This window comes from Oncorhynchus clarkii, chromosome 10 (assembly GCF_045791955.1).
Source record: "Oncorhynchus clarkii lewisi isolate Uvic-CL-2024 chromosome 10, UVic_Ocla_1.0, whole genome shotgun sequence".
Classification (NCBI taxonomy): domain Eukaryota; kingdom Metazoa; phylum Chordata; class Actinopteri; order Salmoniformes; family Salmonidae; genus Oncorhynchus; species Oncorhynchus clarkii.
The window spans coordinates 36499768-36513964 of record NC_092156.1 but is presented as its reverse complement, the minus strand read 5'-3'; the positions used below and the strand labels follow the sequence as shown (position 1 = coordinate 36513964).

General features: G+C 42.5%; 1 protein-coding gene across 3 annotated transcripts; it reads left to right on the top strand.

The window, feature by feature from the left end:
• The first annotated feature begins 6304 nt into the window (after positions 1-6304).
• LOC139419533 (centrosomal protein CCDC61-like) lies at positions 6305-13312 on the top strand. Of its 3 annotated transcripts, none has more exons than XM_071169498.1 (13): positions 6305-6481; positions 6929-7106; positions 7196-7278; positions 9294-9454; positions 9553-9705; positions 9799-10006; positions 10260-10342; positions 10481-10710; positions 10976-11054; positions 11288-11491; positions 11622-11655; positions 11742-11811; positions 11972-13312. In XM_071169498.1, exons 2-13 carry the CDS (start codon positions 6959-6961, stop codon positions 12061-12063), a joined length of 1545 nt encoding a protein of 514 aa, XP_071025599.1. In that variant the 5' UTR covers positions 6305-6481; positions 6929-6958; the 3' UTR covers positions 12064-13312. The 3 variants fall into 3 exon arrangements, with proteins under 3 accessions (XP_071025599.1, XP_071025597.1, XP_071025598.1); XM_071169496.1 differs by having other exon boundaries at positions 10260-10360; positions 11972-13307; XM_071169497.1 differs by having other exon boundaries at positions 10260-10360; positions 11975-12168.
• Positions 13313-14197: the final 885 nt, after the last annotated feature.

Here is a 14197-nt window from a genome sequence, read left to right as displayed (position 1 = left end):
GGAGTGTGAAGGTGAACGGAAAGGCTCTGGAGCAACGAACCGCCCTTGCTGTCTCTGCCTGGCTGGTTCCCCTCTTTCCACTGGGATTCTCTGCCTCTAACCCTATTACAGGGGCTGAGTCACTGGCTTACTGGGGCTCTTTCATACCGTCCCTAGGAGGGATGCGTCACTTGTCTGGGTTGAGTCACTGATGTGATCTTCCTGTCTGGGTTGGCGCCCCCCCTTGGGTTGTGCCGTGGCGGAGATCTTTGTGGGCTATACTCGGCCTTGTCTCAGGATGGGAAGTTGGTGGTTGAAGATATCCCTCTTGTGGTGTGTGGGCTGTGATTTGGCAAAGTGGGTGGGGTTATATCCTTACTGTTTGGCCCTGTCCGGGGGTGTCATCGGACGGGGCCACAGTGTCTCCTGACCCCTCCTGTCTCAGCCTCCAGTATTTATGCTGCAGTAGTTTATGTGTCGGGGGGGATAGGGTCAGTTTGTTATATCTGAAGTACTTCTCCTGTCCTATCCGGTGTCCTGTGTGAATTTAAGTATGCTCTCTCTAATTCTCTCTTTCTCTCTTTCTTTCTTTCTCTCTCTCGGAGGACCTGAGCCCTAGGACCATGCCTCAGGACTACCTGACATGATGACTCCTTGCTGTCCCCAGTCCACCTGGCCGTGCTGCTGCTCCAGTTTCAACTGTTCTGCCTGTGATTATTATTATTTGACTATGCTGGTCATTTATGAACATTTGAACATCTTGGCCACCCGGCACAGCCAGAAGAGGACTGGCCACCCCACATAGCCTGGTTCCTCTCTAGGTTTCTTCCTAGGTTTTGGCCTTTCTAGGGAGTTTTTCCTAGCCACTGTGCTTCTACACCTGCATTGCTTGCTGTTTGGGGTTTTAGGCTGGGTTTCTGTACAGCACTTTGAGATATCAGCTGATGTACGAAGGGCTAAATAAATACATTTGATTTGATTTGTATGTTGTACAATTTTATTTTTTTTACCCCAATTCTGACTAAAACTACACACATCATTTATTATAATTTTACTGACTAAAACTACACACATCATTTGTAACGAGTGTCTTCGGGTGAAAGAGAGGAGGACCAAAATGCAGCGTGATGATAATCCATATTTGAATGGGTCAGGGTGTGACATCATTAATAATAATTTTATGATTCGAATCAATTTCATACATTTATATGGTTTCAGGGTGGAATATTCTAATCATTAGTTTAAACATGTAAATTCCATCAACAGTTTGTAGAGTTTGTACTGTTAGGTGACCTAAACTGGGATATGCTTAACACCCTGGCCGTCCTACAATCTAAGCTAGATGCCCTCAATCTCACACAAATTATTAAGGAACCTACCAAGTACAACCCTAAATCCGTAAACACGGGCACCCTCATAGATATCATCCTGATCAGCCTGCCCTCTAAATACACCTCTGCTGTCTTCTACCAGGATCTCAGCGATCACTGCCTCCTTGCCTGCGGCCATAATGGGTCCGCGTTCAAACGACCACCCCTCATCACTGTCAAACGCTCCCTAAAACACTTCAGTGAGCAGGCCTTTCTAATCGACCTGGCCCAGGTATCCTGGAAGGATATTGACCTCATTCTGTCAGTAGAGGATGCCTGGTTATTCTTTAAAAGTGCTTTCCTCACCATCTTAAATAAGCATGCCCCATTCATAAAATGTAGAACTAAGAACAGATATAGCCCTGGGTTCACTCCAGACCTGACTGCCCTTGACCAGGAAAAAAACATCCTGTGGCGTATTGCATTAGCATTGAATAGCCCCCGCGACATGCAACTTTTCAGGGAAGTTAGGAACCAATATGCACAGGCAGTTAGGAAAGCAAACACTAGCTTTTTCAAACAGAAATTTGCATCCTGTAGCGCAAACTCCAAAAAGTTCTGGAACACTAAACTCCATGGAGAATAAGAGCACCTCCTACCAGCTGCCCACTGCTCTGAGGCTAGGAAACACTGTCACCACCGATAAATCTACTTAATAATTAATTGAGAATTGAGAATTTCAATAAGCATTTTTCTACGGCTGGCCATGCTTTCCACCTGGCTACCCCTACTCCGGTCAACAGCCCTGCACTCCCTCAGCAACTTGCCCATTTCTCCTTTACCCAAATCCAGATAGCCGATGATCTGAAAGAGCTGGAAAATCTGGACCCCTTAAAATCAGCTGGGCTAGACAATCTGGACCCTCTCTTCCGCCGCAATTGTTGCAACCCCTATTTACTAGCCTGTTCAACCTCTCATATCGTCTGAGATCCCTAAAGATTGGAAAGCTCATCCCCCTCTTCGGTCATCCCCCTCTTCAATGGGGGAGACACTCTAGACCCAAACTGTTACAGACCTATATCTATCCTGCCCTGGCCTTTCTAAAAATCTTCGAAAGCTAAGTTAACAAACAGATCACCGACCATTTTGAATCCCACCGTACCTTCTCCGCTATGCAATCTGGTTTCCGAGCTGGTCATGGGTGCACCTCAGCCACGCTCAAGGTCCTAAATGATATCATAACCGACATCGATAAAATACAATACTGTGCAGTCGTCTTCATCGACTTGGCCAAAGCTTTCGACTCTGTCAATCACAACATTCTTATCGGCAGACTCAACAGCCTTGGTTTCTCAAATGACTGCCTTGCCTGGTTCACCAACTACTTCTCAGAAAGAGTTCAGTGTGTCAATTCGGAGGGCCTGTTGTCCGAACCTCTGGCAGTCTCTATGAGGGTGCCACAGGGTTCAATTCTCTGGCTGACTCTTTTCTCTGTATACATCAATGATGCCGCTCTTGTTGCTGGTGATTCTCTGATCCACCTCTACGCAGACGACACCATTCTGAATACTTCTGCCCCTTATTTGGACACTGTGTTAACAAACCTCCAAACGAGCTTCAATGTCATACAACACTCCTACCGTGGCTTCCAACTGCTTTTAAATGCTAGTGAAATTAAATGCATGCTCATCCACCGATTGCTGCCCGCACCCGCCCGCCCGACTAGCATCACTACTCTGGACGGTTCTGACTTAGAATATCTGGACAACTACAAATACTTAGGTGTCTGGTTTGACTGTAAACTCTCTTTCCAGACTCACATTAAGCATCTCCAATCCTAAATTAAATCTAGAATTGGCTTCCTATTTGACAACAAAGCCTCCTTCACTCATGCTGCCGAACATTCTGTTGTAAAACTGGCTATCCTACTGATCCTTGACTTCGGTGATGTAATTTACAAAATAGCCTCCAACACTCTACTCAGCAAACTGGATGTAGTCTATCACAGTGCCATCCGTTTTGTCACCAAAGCCTCATCTACTACCCACCACTGCAACCTGTATGCTCTTGTTGGCTGGCCCTCGCTACATATTCGTCGCAAAACCCACTGGCTCCAAGTCATCTATATGTCTTTGCTAGGTAAAGCCCCACCTTATCTCAGCTCACTGGTCACCATAGCAACACCCACCCGTAACACTTTAAGCATCAACTGTCAGAGCAGCTTACCGATCACAGTATCTGTACACAGCCAATCTGTAAATAGCACACCCAACTACCTTATCCCCATATTGTTATTTATCTTCTTGCTCTTTTGCACCCCAGTATCTCTACTTGCACATCAAATCAAATCAAATGTATTTATATAGCCCTTCTTACATCAGCTGATATCTCAAAGTGCTGTACAGAAACCCAGCCTAAAACCCCAAACAGCAAGCAATGCAGGTGTAGAGACACGGTGGCTAGGAAAAACTCCCTAGAAAGGCCAAAACCTAGGAAGAAACCTAGAGAGGAACCAGGCTATGAGGGGTGGCCAGTCCCCTTCTGGCTGTGCCGGGTGGAGATTATAACAGAACATGGCCAAGATGTTCAAATGTTCATAAATGAAAAGCATGGTCAAATAATAATAATCACAGTAGTTGTCGAGGGTGCAACAGGAGTAAATGTCAGGTTGCTTTTCATAGCCGATCATTGAAAACAGCAGGTCTGGGACAGGTAGCACGTTCTGTGAACAGGTCAGGGTTCCATAGCCGCTGGCAGAACAGTTGAAACTGGAGCAGCAGCACAGCCAGGTGGACTGGGGACAGCAAGGAGTAATCATGCCAGGTAGTCCTGAGGCATGGTCCTAGGGCTCAGGTCTCCCGAGAGAGAGAAAGAAAGAAAGAGAGAAAGGGAGAATTAGAGAGAGCATACTGAAATTCACACAGGACACTGGAGAAATACTCCAGATATAACAGACTGACCCTAGCCCTCCGACACATAAACTACTGCAGCATAAATACTGGAGGCTGAGACAGGAGGGGTCAGGAGACACTGTGGACCCATCCGATGATACCCCCAGACAGAGCCAAACAGGCAGGATATAACCCCACCCACTTTACAAAGCACAGCCCCACACCACTAGAGGAATATCTTCAACCACCAACTTTCCATCCTGAGACAAGGCTGAGTATCATCATCATCTGCACATCTATCACCTCAGTGTTAATGCTAAATTGTAATTATTTTGCCTCTATGGCCTATTTATTGCCTTACCTCCCTAATCTTCTACATTTGCACACACTATAAATAGATTTTTCTATTGTGTTATTGACTGTACGTTTGTTTATGTGTAACTCTATGTTGTTGTTTTTGTTGCACAACTTTGCTTTATCTTGGCCAGGTCGCAGTTGTAAATGGGAACTTGTTCTCAACTGGCCTACCTGGTGAAATAAAGGTGAAATTTAAAAAAAAAAATAATAATAATAATAATTATTGACTTGTAATTTCTGTCACTTGTGTGGTATTAAAAAAGATTCTGCTAATATGTAAAATTACGTGTAATAGCTAGAAAAAAAATTAAAGGCAATTTTTTCTCAGACTTGCAAAAACAATGATAGATTATTGCAGTGCTTTTACTGTAATAGAGATGTTTCCACCCCTACTGTACTCCTGTCCACACAACCCACAATCTTCTGGCCCGCCGCCCTGTGCGCTTTTAAAATGAATGCATTCCCATTTCATTCTTACAGGGCAAAAAACAGTTTCTAAAACTGCAGAACTAAGGCTTTCGTCTGTCCAATAAGTGAGGGTAAATGGTAGACATGCTCTCTGCCATCCACTTTATGTTTTAGTTATTATTTTGGGTATGGGGTGGGTCACTTGTTTTTTCTTTCAAGCATACAGTTAGGTAAAATACATTTTTGCTCAAGGGAGTGTCATCCATTTTCATTTCAGAGAGCTATGTAACCCATATTATAAATCAAATTTACTTCCTTAGCATGCTGATGATTTCAAGTTGTATTGGATTTATTGTTTATCTGTTGACATTCAATACATGTTGTTTAGTATATTTAGTACATTTATTATTTTCTGTGTTCTCTGTGAGAAGCAAGTTCATTAAAGTTTTAAGTGATATGGTTTATGTAGATACAATGTTGTTAACACACAGTAACCAAAAAAACTGATCTAATTTGCATGTTCATACTGAGTTTGAGGCAAACAGTAGAATGTTCTCCACTAGTTTCCCAGAATTGTTTGCCAGAAGTTCACAAGTCGCTGCAAATCTGCCGCAACAGTTGGCAACAAAACTAATTTGCATGTGATAATATGAACTCGCAGCAAATTGGCCAAAGGTTTGACACAACTGTTTGCCAGTCTCTGCTCTAGGCCTGCTTTAGTTCAAGGACAGCGTGCCTGCCTGGTGATCCAGATACACTCACTTTGGAGGACTGACTCATTAAAAAAAAAATACAAATTTAATTTCACCTTTATTTAACCAGGTAGGCTAGTTGAGAACAAGTTCTCATTTACAACTGCGACCTGGCCAAGATAAAGCATAGAAGTGTGAACAGACAACAACACATTCTAGTTATGTGCTTGTATCACAGTATTAAACACACACAAACACAATAACAACTAAGACACTCGTGAATTATTAACATGTTTATTAATTCACTCTTCACTTCCCTGACATGGGCTGCAGGTATTACAGGGTTATAATAAGATGCGTGCGTGTTGCAATGAAATAATTCCTACTGGCCAAAAGTGCCCCAACCGCTAACTGCATCTTTTCTTGTTGAACATACTACTACAGTTTAGCTCGTTGAGGATTTACATTTACAAAGCCGTGTCGTTACCATGGGGCTCAGCATCACTTCCACTGAAGGGCCTCGGAGCTGATGTTGAGCACCAGCGACACCGTCACAGCTTTTACATATTGACGGTAGCTCCACCCAATCAGACTTGCATGTATCTTATTTTCGACCAATACATTCAGTTGACATTGTGTAGGGGGCGGTACTTATACGTTCTCGGTTATTGAACCGCTACATTCAACAGTGGCGGCGGCTTCCAATCTTGTCAGGTATCGAAGAGAGGTGTACTCGTTCATACCAGAGACGCGATTTGACCTCATTGGATATATTTTATTTTACGAATTATAATGCACTCCAAGGTGTAGGAATTGGGTTCCGTTTTCGAGCACATCACCACAGGTATGTCTCTAACCTTAGCAGAGTACTGTAAGCTAACGTTAACACGTTACTTAGCTAGCTACAAGATATAGAAGCTAGCTAGCTAACAAGCATTTACCAACACAGAATAGCCAACGTGCCAGTTGTAGTGGAATTATACTATCATACGGTATGATAGTTAGCACTGCAGAAAACCTCATTTTGTTTGCTAGCCATATCGCTAGCTAGTGTGTAGTTAACCAGATGTTGTTGGCTAGCTAAATTCTGGCCGGCTAAACTAGCTAGCGTTAATGCAAAGAGACATTCTTATCTTCATCTGTGGTTTCAGTACCTGAAGCGCACTGATTATTGCTCAAGTTAGTTACTCAGTACTTACTAGTCCTACATTTAGTTTTGTCGACATTGATGGCTGTGGTGTGCATGTGCAAGATGTTGTGATTGATGGACTGTCTCTTTCTTGTAATTTAGGTCTGTGGACATTGCGACCAAAGCAGAGAGATGGAGGCGGGCTCAGTGGTGCAGGAGGACATTACATTCCGAGGAGTGGAGTTTGCTGTGAAGATAGAACTAAAAGAAGGATTGCTAATAGTTGAGATCTCTGATGCAATGACAGCTGACCAGTGGAGGGGAGGGTTTGACCCAGCATGTAAGTGAAGCATTGTGAAATGACAGTTCATTTACATGGATATTATAGACATTACTATTTATTATTATAATGTTTTCATTGTGTCCCAGACATCGAAGACCTATCCCGCAAAACAGGCAACTTCAAGCAGTTTCCCATCTTCTGCAGCATGTTGGAATCTGCTGTTAGTAAGGTTAGTCTGCGAGGCAGTAAAGGAAGCTAAAACATGTTTAAAAGTGTTCTGATTAGAGGTTGACCGATTAATCGGAATGGCCAATTAATTAGGGCCAATTTCAAGTTTTCATAACAATTGGAAATCTGTATTTTTGGGCGCCGATTTCCGATTATTATTTAAATATTTAAAATGTTTTTAAAAACATTTTTTATACCTTTTATTTAACTATGCAAGTCAGTTAAGAACACATTCTTATTTTCAATGACTGCCTAGGAACTGTGGGTTTACTGCCTTGTTCAGGGGCAGAACGACAGATTTTCACCTTGTCAGCTCAGGGGCAGAACGACAGATTTTCACCTTGTCAGTTCAGGGGCAGAACGACAGATTTTCACCTTGTCAGCTCAGTGGTTTCAATCTTGCAACCGCACAGTTAACTAGTCCAACACTCTAACCATTGCACTCCACGAGTAGCCTGCCTGTTACACAAATGCAGTAGAAGCCAAGGTAAATTGCTAGCTGGCATTAAACTTATCTTATAAAAAACAATCAATCATAATCACTAGTTATAACTACTAATCCAGTTTAGCAGGCAATATTAACCAGGTGAAATTGTGTCATTTCTCAGGGTATATGCAACAGTTTGGGCTGCCTGGCTCATTGCGAACTAATTTGCCAGAATTTTACGTAATTATGACATACATTGAAGGTTGTGCAATGTAATAAGATTATTTAGACTTAGGGATGCCACCCATTAGATAAAATACCGAACGGTTCCGTATTTCACTGAAATAATAAATGTTTTGTTTTCGAAATGATAGTTTCCGGATTCGATCATATTAATGACCAAAGGCTCGTATTTCTGTGTGTTATTATGTTATAATTAAGTCTGATTTGATAGAGCAGTCTGACTGAGCAGCAGCAGGCCCATAATCATTCATTCAAACAGTACTTTCATGCGTTTTGCCAGCAGCTCTTCGCAAGCACAGCACTGTTTATGACGTCAAGTCTATCAGCCTAATGGCTGGTGTAACCAATGTGAAATGGCTAGTTAGCTGGGTATGCGCTAATATCGTTTCAAACGTCACTGGCTTTTAGATTTGGAATAGTTATTCCCCTTGCACTGCAAGGGCCGCGGCTTTTGTGGAGCGATGGGTGACGATGCTTCGAGTGTGGCTGTTGTCGATGTGTTCCTGGTTCGAGCCCAGGTAGGGGCGAGGAGGGGGACGGAAGCTATACTGTTACACTGGCAATACTATAGTGCCTATAAGAACATCCAATAGTCAGAGGTATATGAAATACAAATGGTATAGAGAGAAATAGTCCTATAAATACTATATTAACTACAACCTAAAACCTCTTACCTTGGAATATTGAAGTCTCATGTTAAAAGGAACCACCAACTTTCATATGTTCTCATTTTCTGAGCTAGGAACTTAAACGTTAGCTTTTTTACATGGCACATATTTTACAAGGCACACATTTTTACATGGCACATATTACTTTCTTCTCCAACACTTTGTTTTTGCATTATTTAAACCAAATTGAACATGTTTCATTATTTATTTGAGGCTAAATAGATTTTATTGATGTTTTATATTAAGTTAAAATAAGTGTTAATTCAGTATTGTTGTAATTGTCATTATTACAAATAAAATATATATATATAAAAAAAATCGGCCGATTACTCGGTATCGGCTTTTTTGGTCCTCCAATAATCGGTATCGGCGTTGAAAAATCATAATCTGTCGACCTCTAGTTCTGATTAGGGTGAGTATAATTTGTGGAATGTTCCAACAGGAATCGGTTCCAAAAACTTTGTAAAGTACAAGGTTTCCAACCAAATTCACCTAGCTAACTAGATGCCAAATAAGCATCAACTCACCACGTAGCTTAATCTTGATGTTTGTTCATCGGCTACCAGAGTGAGGACAGACATTTTTGGGGATAAACGTTGGGAGTGAAGAAAGTTATTAAATAGCCCACGCCCTACCCGGTACCCACCCTTCTGATTATGGTGCATGCTTTTTCTTCAGACTAGTGAGTCTGTTACCCTTGACCTCTTGACCTATGCTGACCTGGAGCTCTTGCGGAACCGGAAGGCTGGAGTCGTTGGTCGTCCCCGAGCCCAACAGCAATCTCCTAACCTCAGTGCCAAAAGATACCTAATTCTTATCTACACTGTGGAATTTGACAGGTTTGTCTCTCTTTTAGTGATATCACTACCATAAGCTTGACTCAAACTCTGCTTGAAATGTACAACTGCGAAATTGCCATGTTAACCTTTCCCTATAGAATCCACTACCCCCTGCCCCTGCCCTACCATGGCAAGCCTGACCCTGCCGCCCTGCAGAAGGAGATCAGAGCCCTGAAGACTGAGCTAAACGCCCTGGCCAACCATGTAGGTCACAAACCAGCAGAGCCAGAGATACGCCGGCTACGGGCAGAGTAAGTTGTGACTTGTTACACTGTATTAATCAGGACAGTCTGTTGTTTTCTTCAGGTCAGAGGTTAAGGGCCCTGACTGTTCTCTGTTGTTAGACTCACATTGGTGAGAGAGGAGAAGGAGGCCCTGGCCAAGACTTTGGAGCGTCTGCAGTTAGTGGGGTCTGCTTCCACCCCTGGAGGAGGGGCTCGGGGGCTGAGAGAGGTGGTCAGGAGTTTAGAGGACCAGCTCCTCAGAGAGAGGGCCAAGAGTCAGCACTCAGCCAGCAAGAGGGGCCAGGAGCAGCGCCTCCAACTGGAGCAGGTTGGTCCTTGTTTGCATCATATTTCAAATAAGCATGTACTCTAACTTTTATAACTTTGAATAATTTAGAATGCCTGTACTTCAGTTGATGCAAATAATGTAGTAACATAGATTCCTGCATATCAAAAAAAAAATATTGTGTGCATGTCAACACTTGGAGTAGTCATTTTTGCTCCATTATAAGTAGGATTGCTTGGAGCTGATTCCATTGTTCAGCTGGTAGGCTAATTCTGACGTTTCCTGTCTCTCCTAGTTGGAGGAGCTAAGGGCATCAGAGCGAGCTCTACGGATTCGCGTTAAGAGTTTGACCAATGAACTGGCGTTGCTAAGACGAGGGTTAGTCAATCTAAGCATGTATGTCTTTCCTTTTTCTTTCTCTCTTTTACTTTCACTCACTCCCACCTACTTACTCACTCACTTCTTACGATACTCTCCCTGTGGCTAATGTTGTATACTATGTGTGTCTGTTTTTAGTAGGGTGACCAGTGGGGTGACCCCTGCCCTCTCTGGGTGCAGTGCCTCGCGGGGTGATGGGGAGATCAGGCGTTCACTGTCTCGGGAACGTAGTTTGGGACGTGTTGTAGTTCGGGCTCGCTCAGGGTCCAGAGAGAGGACAGAAGAGAGGGGTCGGAGGTCAGAAGGCCAGAGGGCAGACTCCTCAGGGCCCCGCTCGTATGTCTCCAGACCCTCACCTTCTCCCACAGGTATCTTGTTTTTTCTGTCTCCTATAAGGAGTTTGGAGTTGATAGTAATAATAATAATAATAAATAAGTAATTCAGCTTCAGGATACAATACAATTAAAGTTGACACCACCAAGTCTGAGTAAAGCTATCAGGGCTTGATTAACTGCTTGATCTGCTATCTTCAAGGAAAAATCCACTCAAAATCTTTTTGTAACAAAATATAGTTTGAGTGGATTTTCCCTTTAAGTATGAGCTCCCAGCCAATCCTGTTGTTCCTGTTTTCAGGTTCGCGGACGCCACGCTTTGACCCCACTGCATATATCCAGGACAGACAGCGCCGACTGAGAGAGGCGGAACTCAAAAAGTCAGTCTCATCTCCCTCTATCCATTTCTGTATCTGCATTGCAAGCTTCTGCCAATTATAACAGTGTATTTTGCATGTGAGACACTGGTATAGTGATTTTCATGTGTTGAAATGCTCAAGGATTTCAAATGGCAACCCATTTTATCTTGTGCTAATAGGAAAACCAATACTGAGTGAAACGTTCCCTATAATCATGACTTAACTTGGCCTCCTGTGTTCTCTCTCTCCGTCAGCCAGAGAAAGGTCAGAAGAGAAATGTTAGCGTCACCTGTTCTGGAGAGGGGCCTAGAGAGGGGGCGGTCTCGGTCCAGGGAGGCTTATCCCCAGCTGACCAGGGCAGGCAGTGGGAGCAGAGGGAGGAGCTTATCAATTGAGAGTAGGAGAAGCAGACAGTCCTCTGATAATTCATTGGTGGAGTTGGATGAGTTGACAATCAGGTAATTTATGCTTTACCATGCTATATCACATGGTATTACAGTCCAAACTGGGTTTGTTTAAGTAAGTGAGAGATATTCTATTGCTTTACTGCATGTCTCAGACAGTTCCTCATTTTGTTCTGTGTTTCAGAGGAAGGAAGCAGACCTACAATGGTCCAACCATGGTGAGTGTGGTGTGTTATTTTTTACAGCTTGTGATAGACCTTGATTTAACATATTTGTGTTGAGTGACAGTTATTTATTTTTGTAGCCCAGAGGAAGACATTTGACCAGGAAGCCCCATTGTAGCACTCCCACACACAGGGTACGATCAGACAAAGGTAACCGATCAATGCCTACTCTTCAATCTAAAGTTTAATCAGAGTCAGTTAGCTCGAAAAATGAATGTACTAATATGAGCCCTGGTGACACATTCTGTGTGAGAACCTTGCTGAAACCAATGATTTACAATTGTCTGTGCATTGCTTGTCCTTTACCCAGAAGGCTCCATAGATGGGGCTGACCTGTCAGAGATCGATGCCCGGCTGCAGGCCCTACAGGACTACATGAGGGACCTGGACACGGGACACTAAACCCTAGGCAGGAAAAATGTGTTCAAAGACTTTCCTGTGCTGCAAACTTAGACCAAGGTCTACTACTAATCGACATTACTAGTCGAACACTGTGACTAAACAAGATCACTGCACTACACTGTGATATTTTAGCACACATTATCAGCTGATAGGCTTATGCAAGTGCAAACACAGATGGATGCACACACTGCTTATTTTGTCACCCTCTGGGAGACGGTGCCTGATCTGTGGATAAAGATACCACTGTGAAGGCTGTTAAGCCACTGTTAGTGTATTGAACTAAAACTGAGGAGTGACTGGTTTTATACTACGGTTTTATAACTTATGCATTGTGTCTGTTGATGTGACTGTAATACCCCATTTCCCCCACCCTTTTTTAACGAGTGATTGATGAATGTGATTTGAGATGTTTTAGTCTGTAAATATAACTTTATTTGAAACATTCTGGGGGGGTGGTTGCTTTTGGTGAGAAGTATCTTTTTTTTTTTTAATGTTTTTTTTAAATATAAATGAAATTTAGTTTCTCATTTAATTTTATTGAAGAAATGTCGTCCCATGCTCTATTATCATTACTTCCTGTCTAGCTGTGTTTGCTGAGTGTCTGTCTGTTCAAGTGTTTTGGCCCATTGGATCAGAGATGGATTTACACCAAGTGCTGCATGAGGATTTATTGCTTTGTTTTTGTGCCATTACTTTTCTAATAGGTATTTAGCCAAAATCTTTATTTTTTTTCTACTTTTACTAGACATATCTTCTCTATTAATAATCACTGCAGCAGCTTTGTCGCTCAGTAATGTGGTGTGAGTGAGTGCACTGTGTCCTCCCCCTCTGCAGTAGAGTTAGTTGGTTGGGTGGGCTGAAGGTTCTTCCCTAGGGCTTTACTTAAAGGGCTGCAGCTCCACTACAGCTGACTGAGTCACATTAATTAATACCTAACCTACCCGGCCTGGACCCTTCGTCTCCGGGGTGAGCAACTGGGCCGCATGAACAGCTGCTTCCATCTGCACTACTGTAGGAGGATGAGAATAGTGGAGGGAGCGGAGAGGCTTTTTGTGCTGTTTTTAGATTTGACCTCAGCTGCTAATAAAATGTAAGATGCTTTCCACTTAACCAAAACACCATCTATCAGAATTAAAGCCAGGCACCAGAGGCTGAAATTAAATGTACCTATCAGTTTTGGGATCTGTTGCTATTTTGTTACATTAATATTAGTATTTCCAAAATGTAAAATAAAAATAAAAAAACTTAATGTATATTTTCTTTAGATTATCATACTACTGTCAACAGTTTTATGAATTATAACCACTTTAAAATGGACATGCATCAATACTTTCAAAGCTCACTATGTTGAATTACACATAATTTCAATGTCCATTTCATGGAGAATTTACAAACTGGACCACATTTAGTAATTTACTTTGAAGAAATTAGGATGTGTTTACATAAGCTTTTGCTGTTTGGAAGTCATAATTCAGTGTACTTGTCTTTAACTGCCATTTCCCAAAATGACTTCCCACACGCCAACAAATGTATGGGGGGGGGGGGGGGGGGACGGGGGGGGACGTGTATCCAAAATCTGTGCTGGACAAGTCCGGTCCTGGAGTGTCTTAACAAAATGAAACAAATAGTTAGGCTGACTTCATCCAGTGTCCAGAAATATGCACACATTTAATGAGATTGCCTCATTTGCGTATTTTAATAAACATTTTCTGAAATATTATTATACAAAAAAGTATTATACTTGTCTACATTCAATTGGGACACGTTTGTGATATGATTGAGAAAAAAATCCCTATCAGGGTTTCGTGCCTGGCCTTAAAAGGATCAAATCACAATTTGACACATTCAATCTCTTTCAATGGGTCATAGTGATGAAGGCAAAATTGTGTGGTTGTGTAGCACTTGCTAAATACTTTATATTGTAACCAAAGATATGCTAACCCATAGTTGATCTGTGTCGTTTCGATCTGTGTCGTTTTCGAGCAAATTAAGCATAGTGGGCAGAACAAGCACGAGTTAGCGAGATTCCCTTTATGTCTGTGCTAAAATTGCTTCTTCAATAGAAATCCCCGATCACACTTGTCATGGCGAGGTGGGTTCGTTTAGCGCATGCGCAAAACATGTATTGCGGTCT

Coding starts and splice junctions, on each gene's coding strand:
- LOC139419533 (XM_071169496.1), top strand. CDS start 6,959: ATGGAGGCGGGCTCAGTGGTGCAGGAGGACATTACATTCCGAGGAGTG. Junction 7,107..7,195: donor GGGAGGGTTTGACCCAGCAT/GTAAGTGAAGCA, acceptor ATTGTGTCCCAG/ACATCGAAGACCTATCCCGC. Junction 7,279..9,293: donor TGGAATCTGCTGTTAGTAAG/GTTAGTCTGCGA, acceptor CTTTTTCTTCAG/ACTAGTGAGTCTGTTACCCT.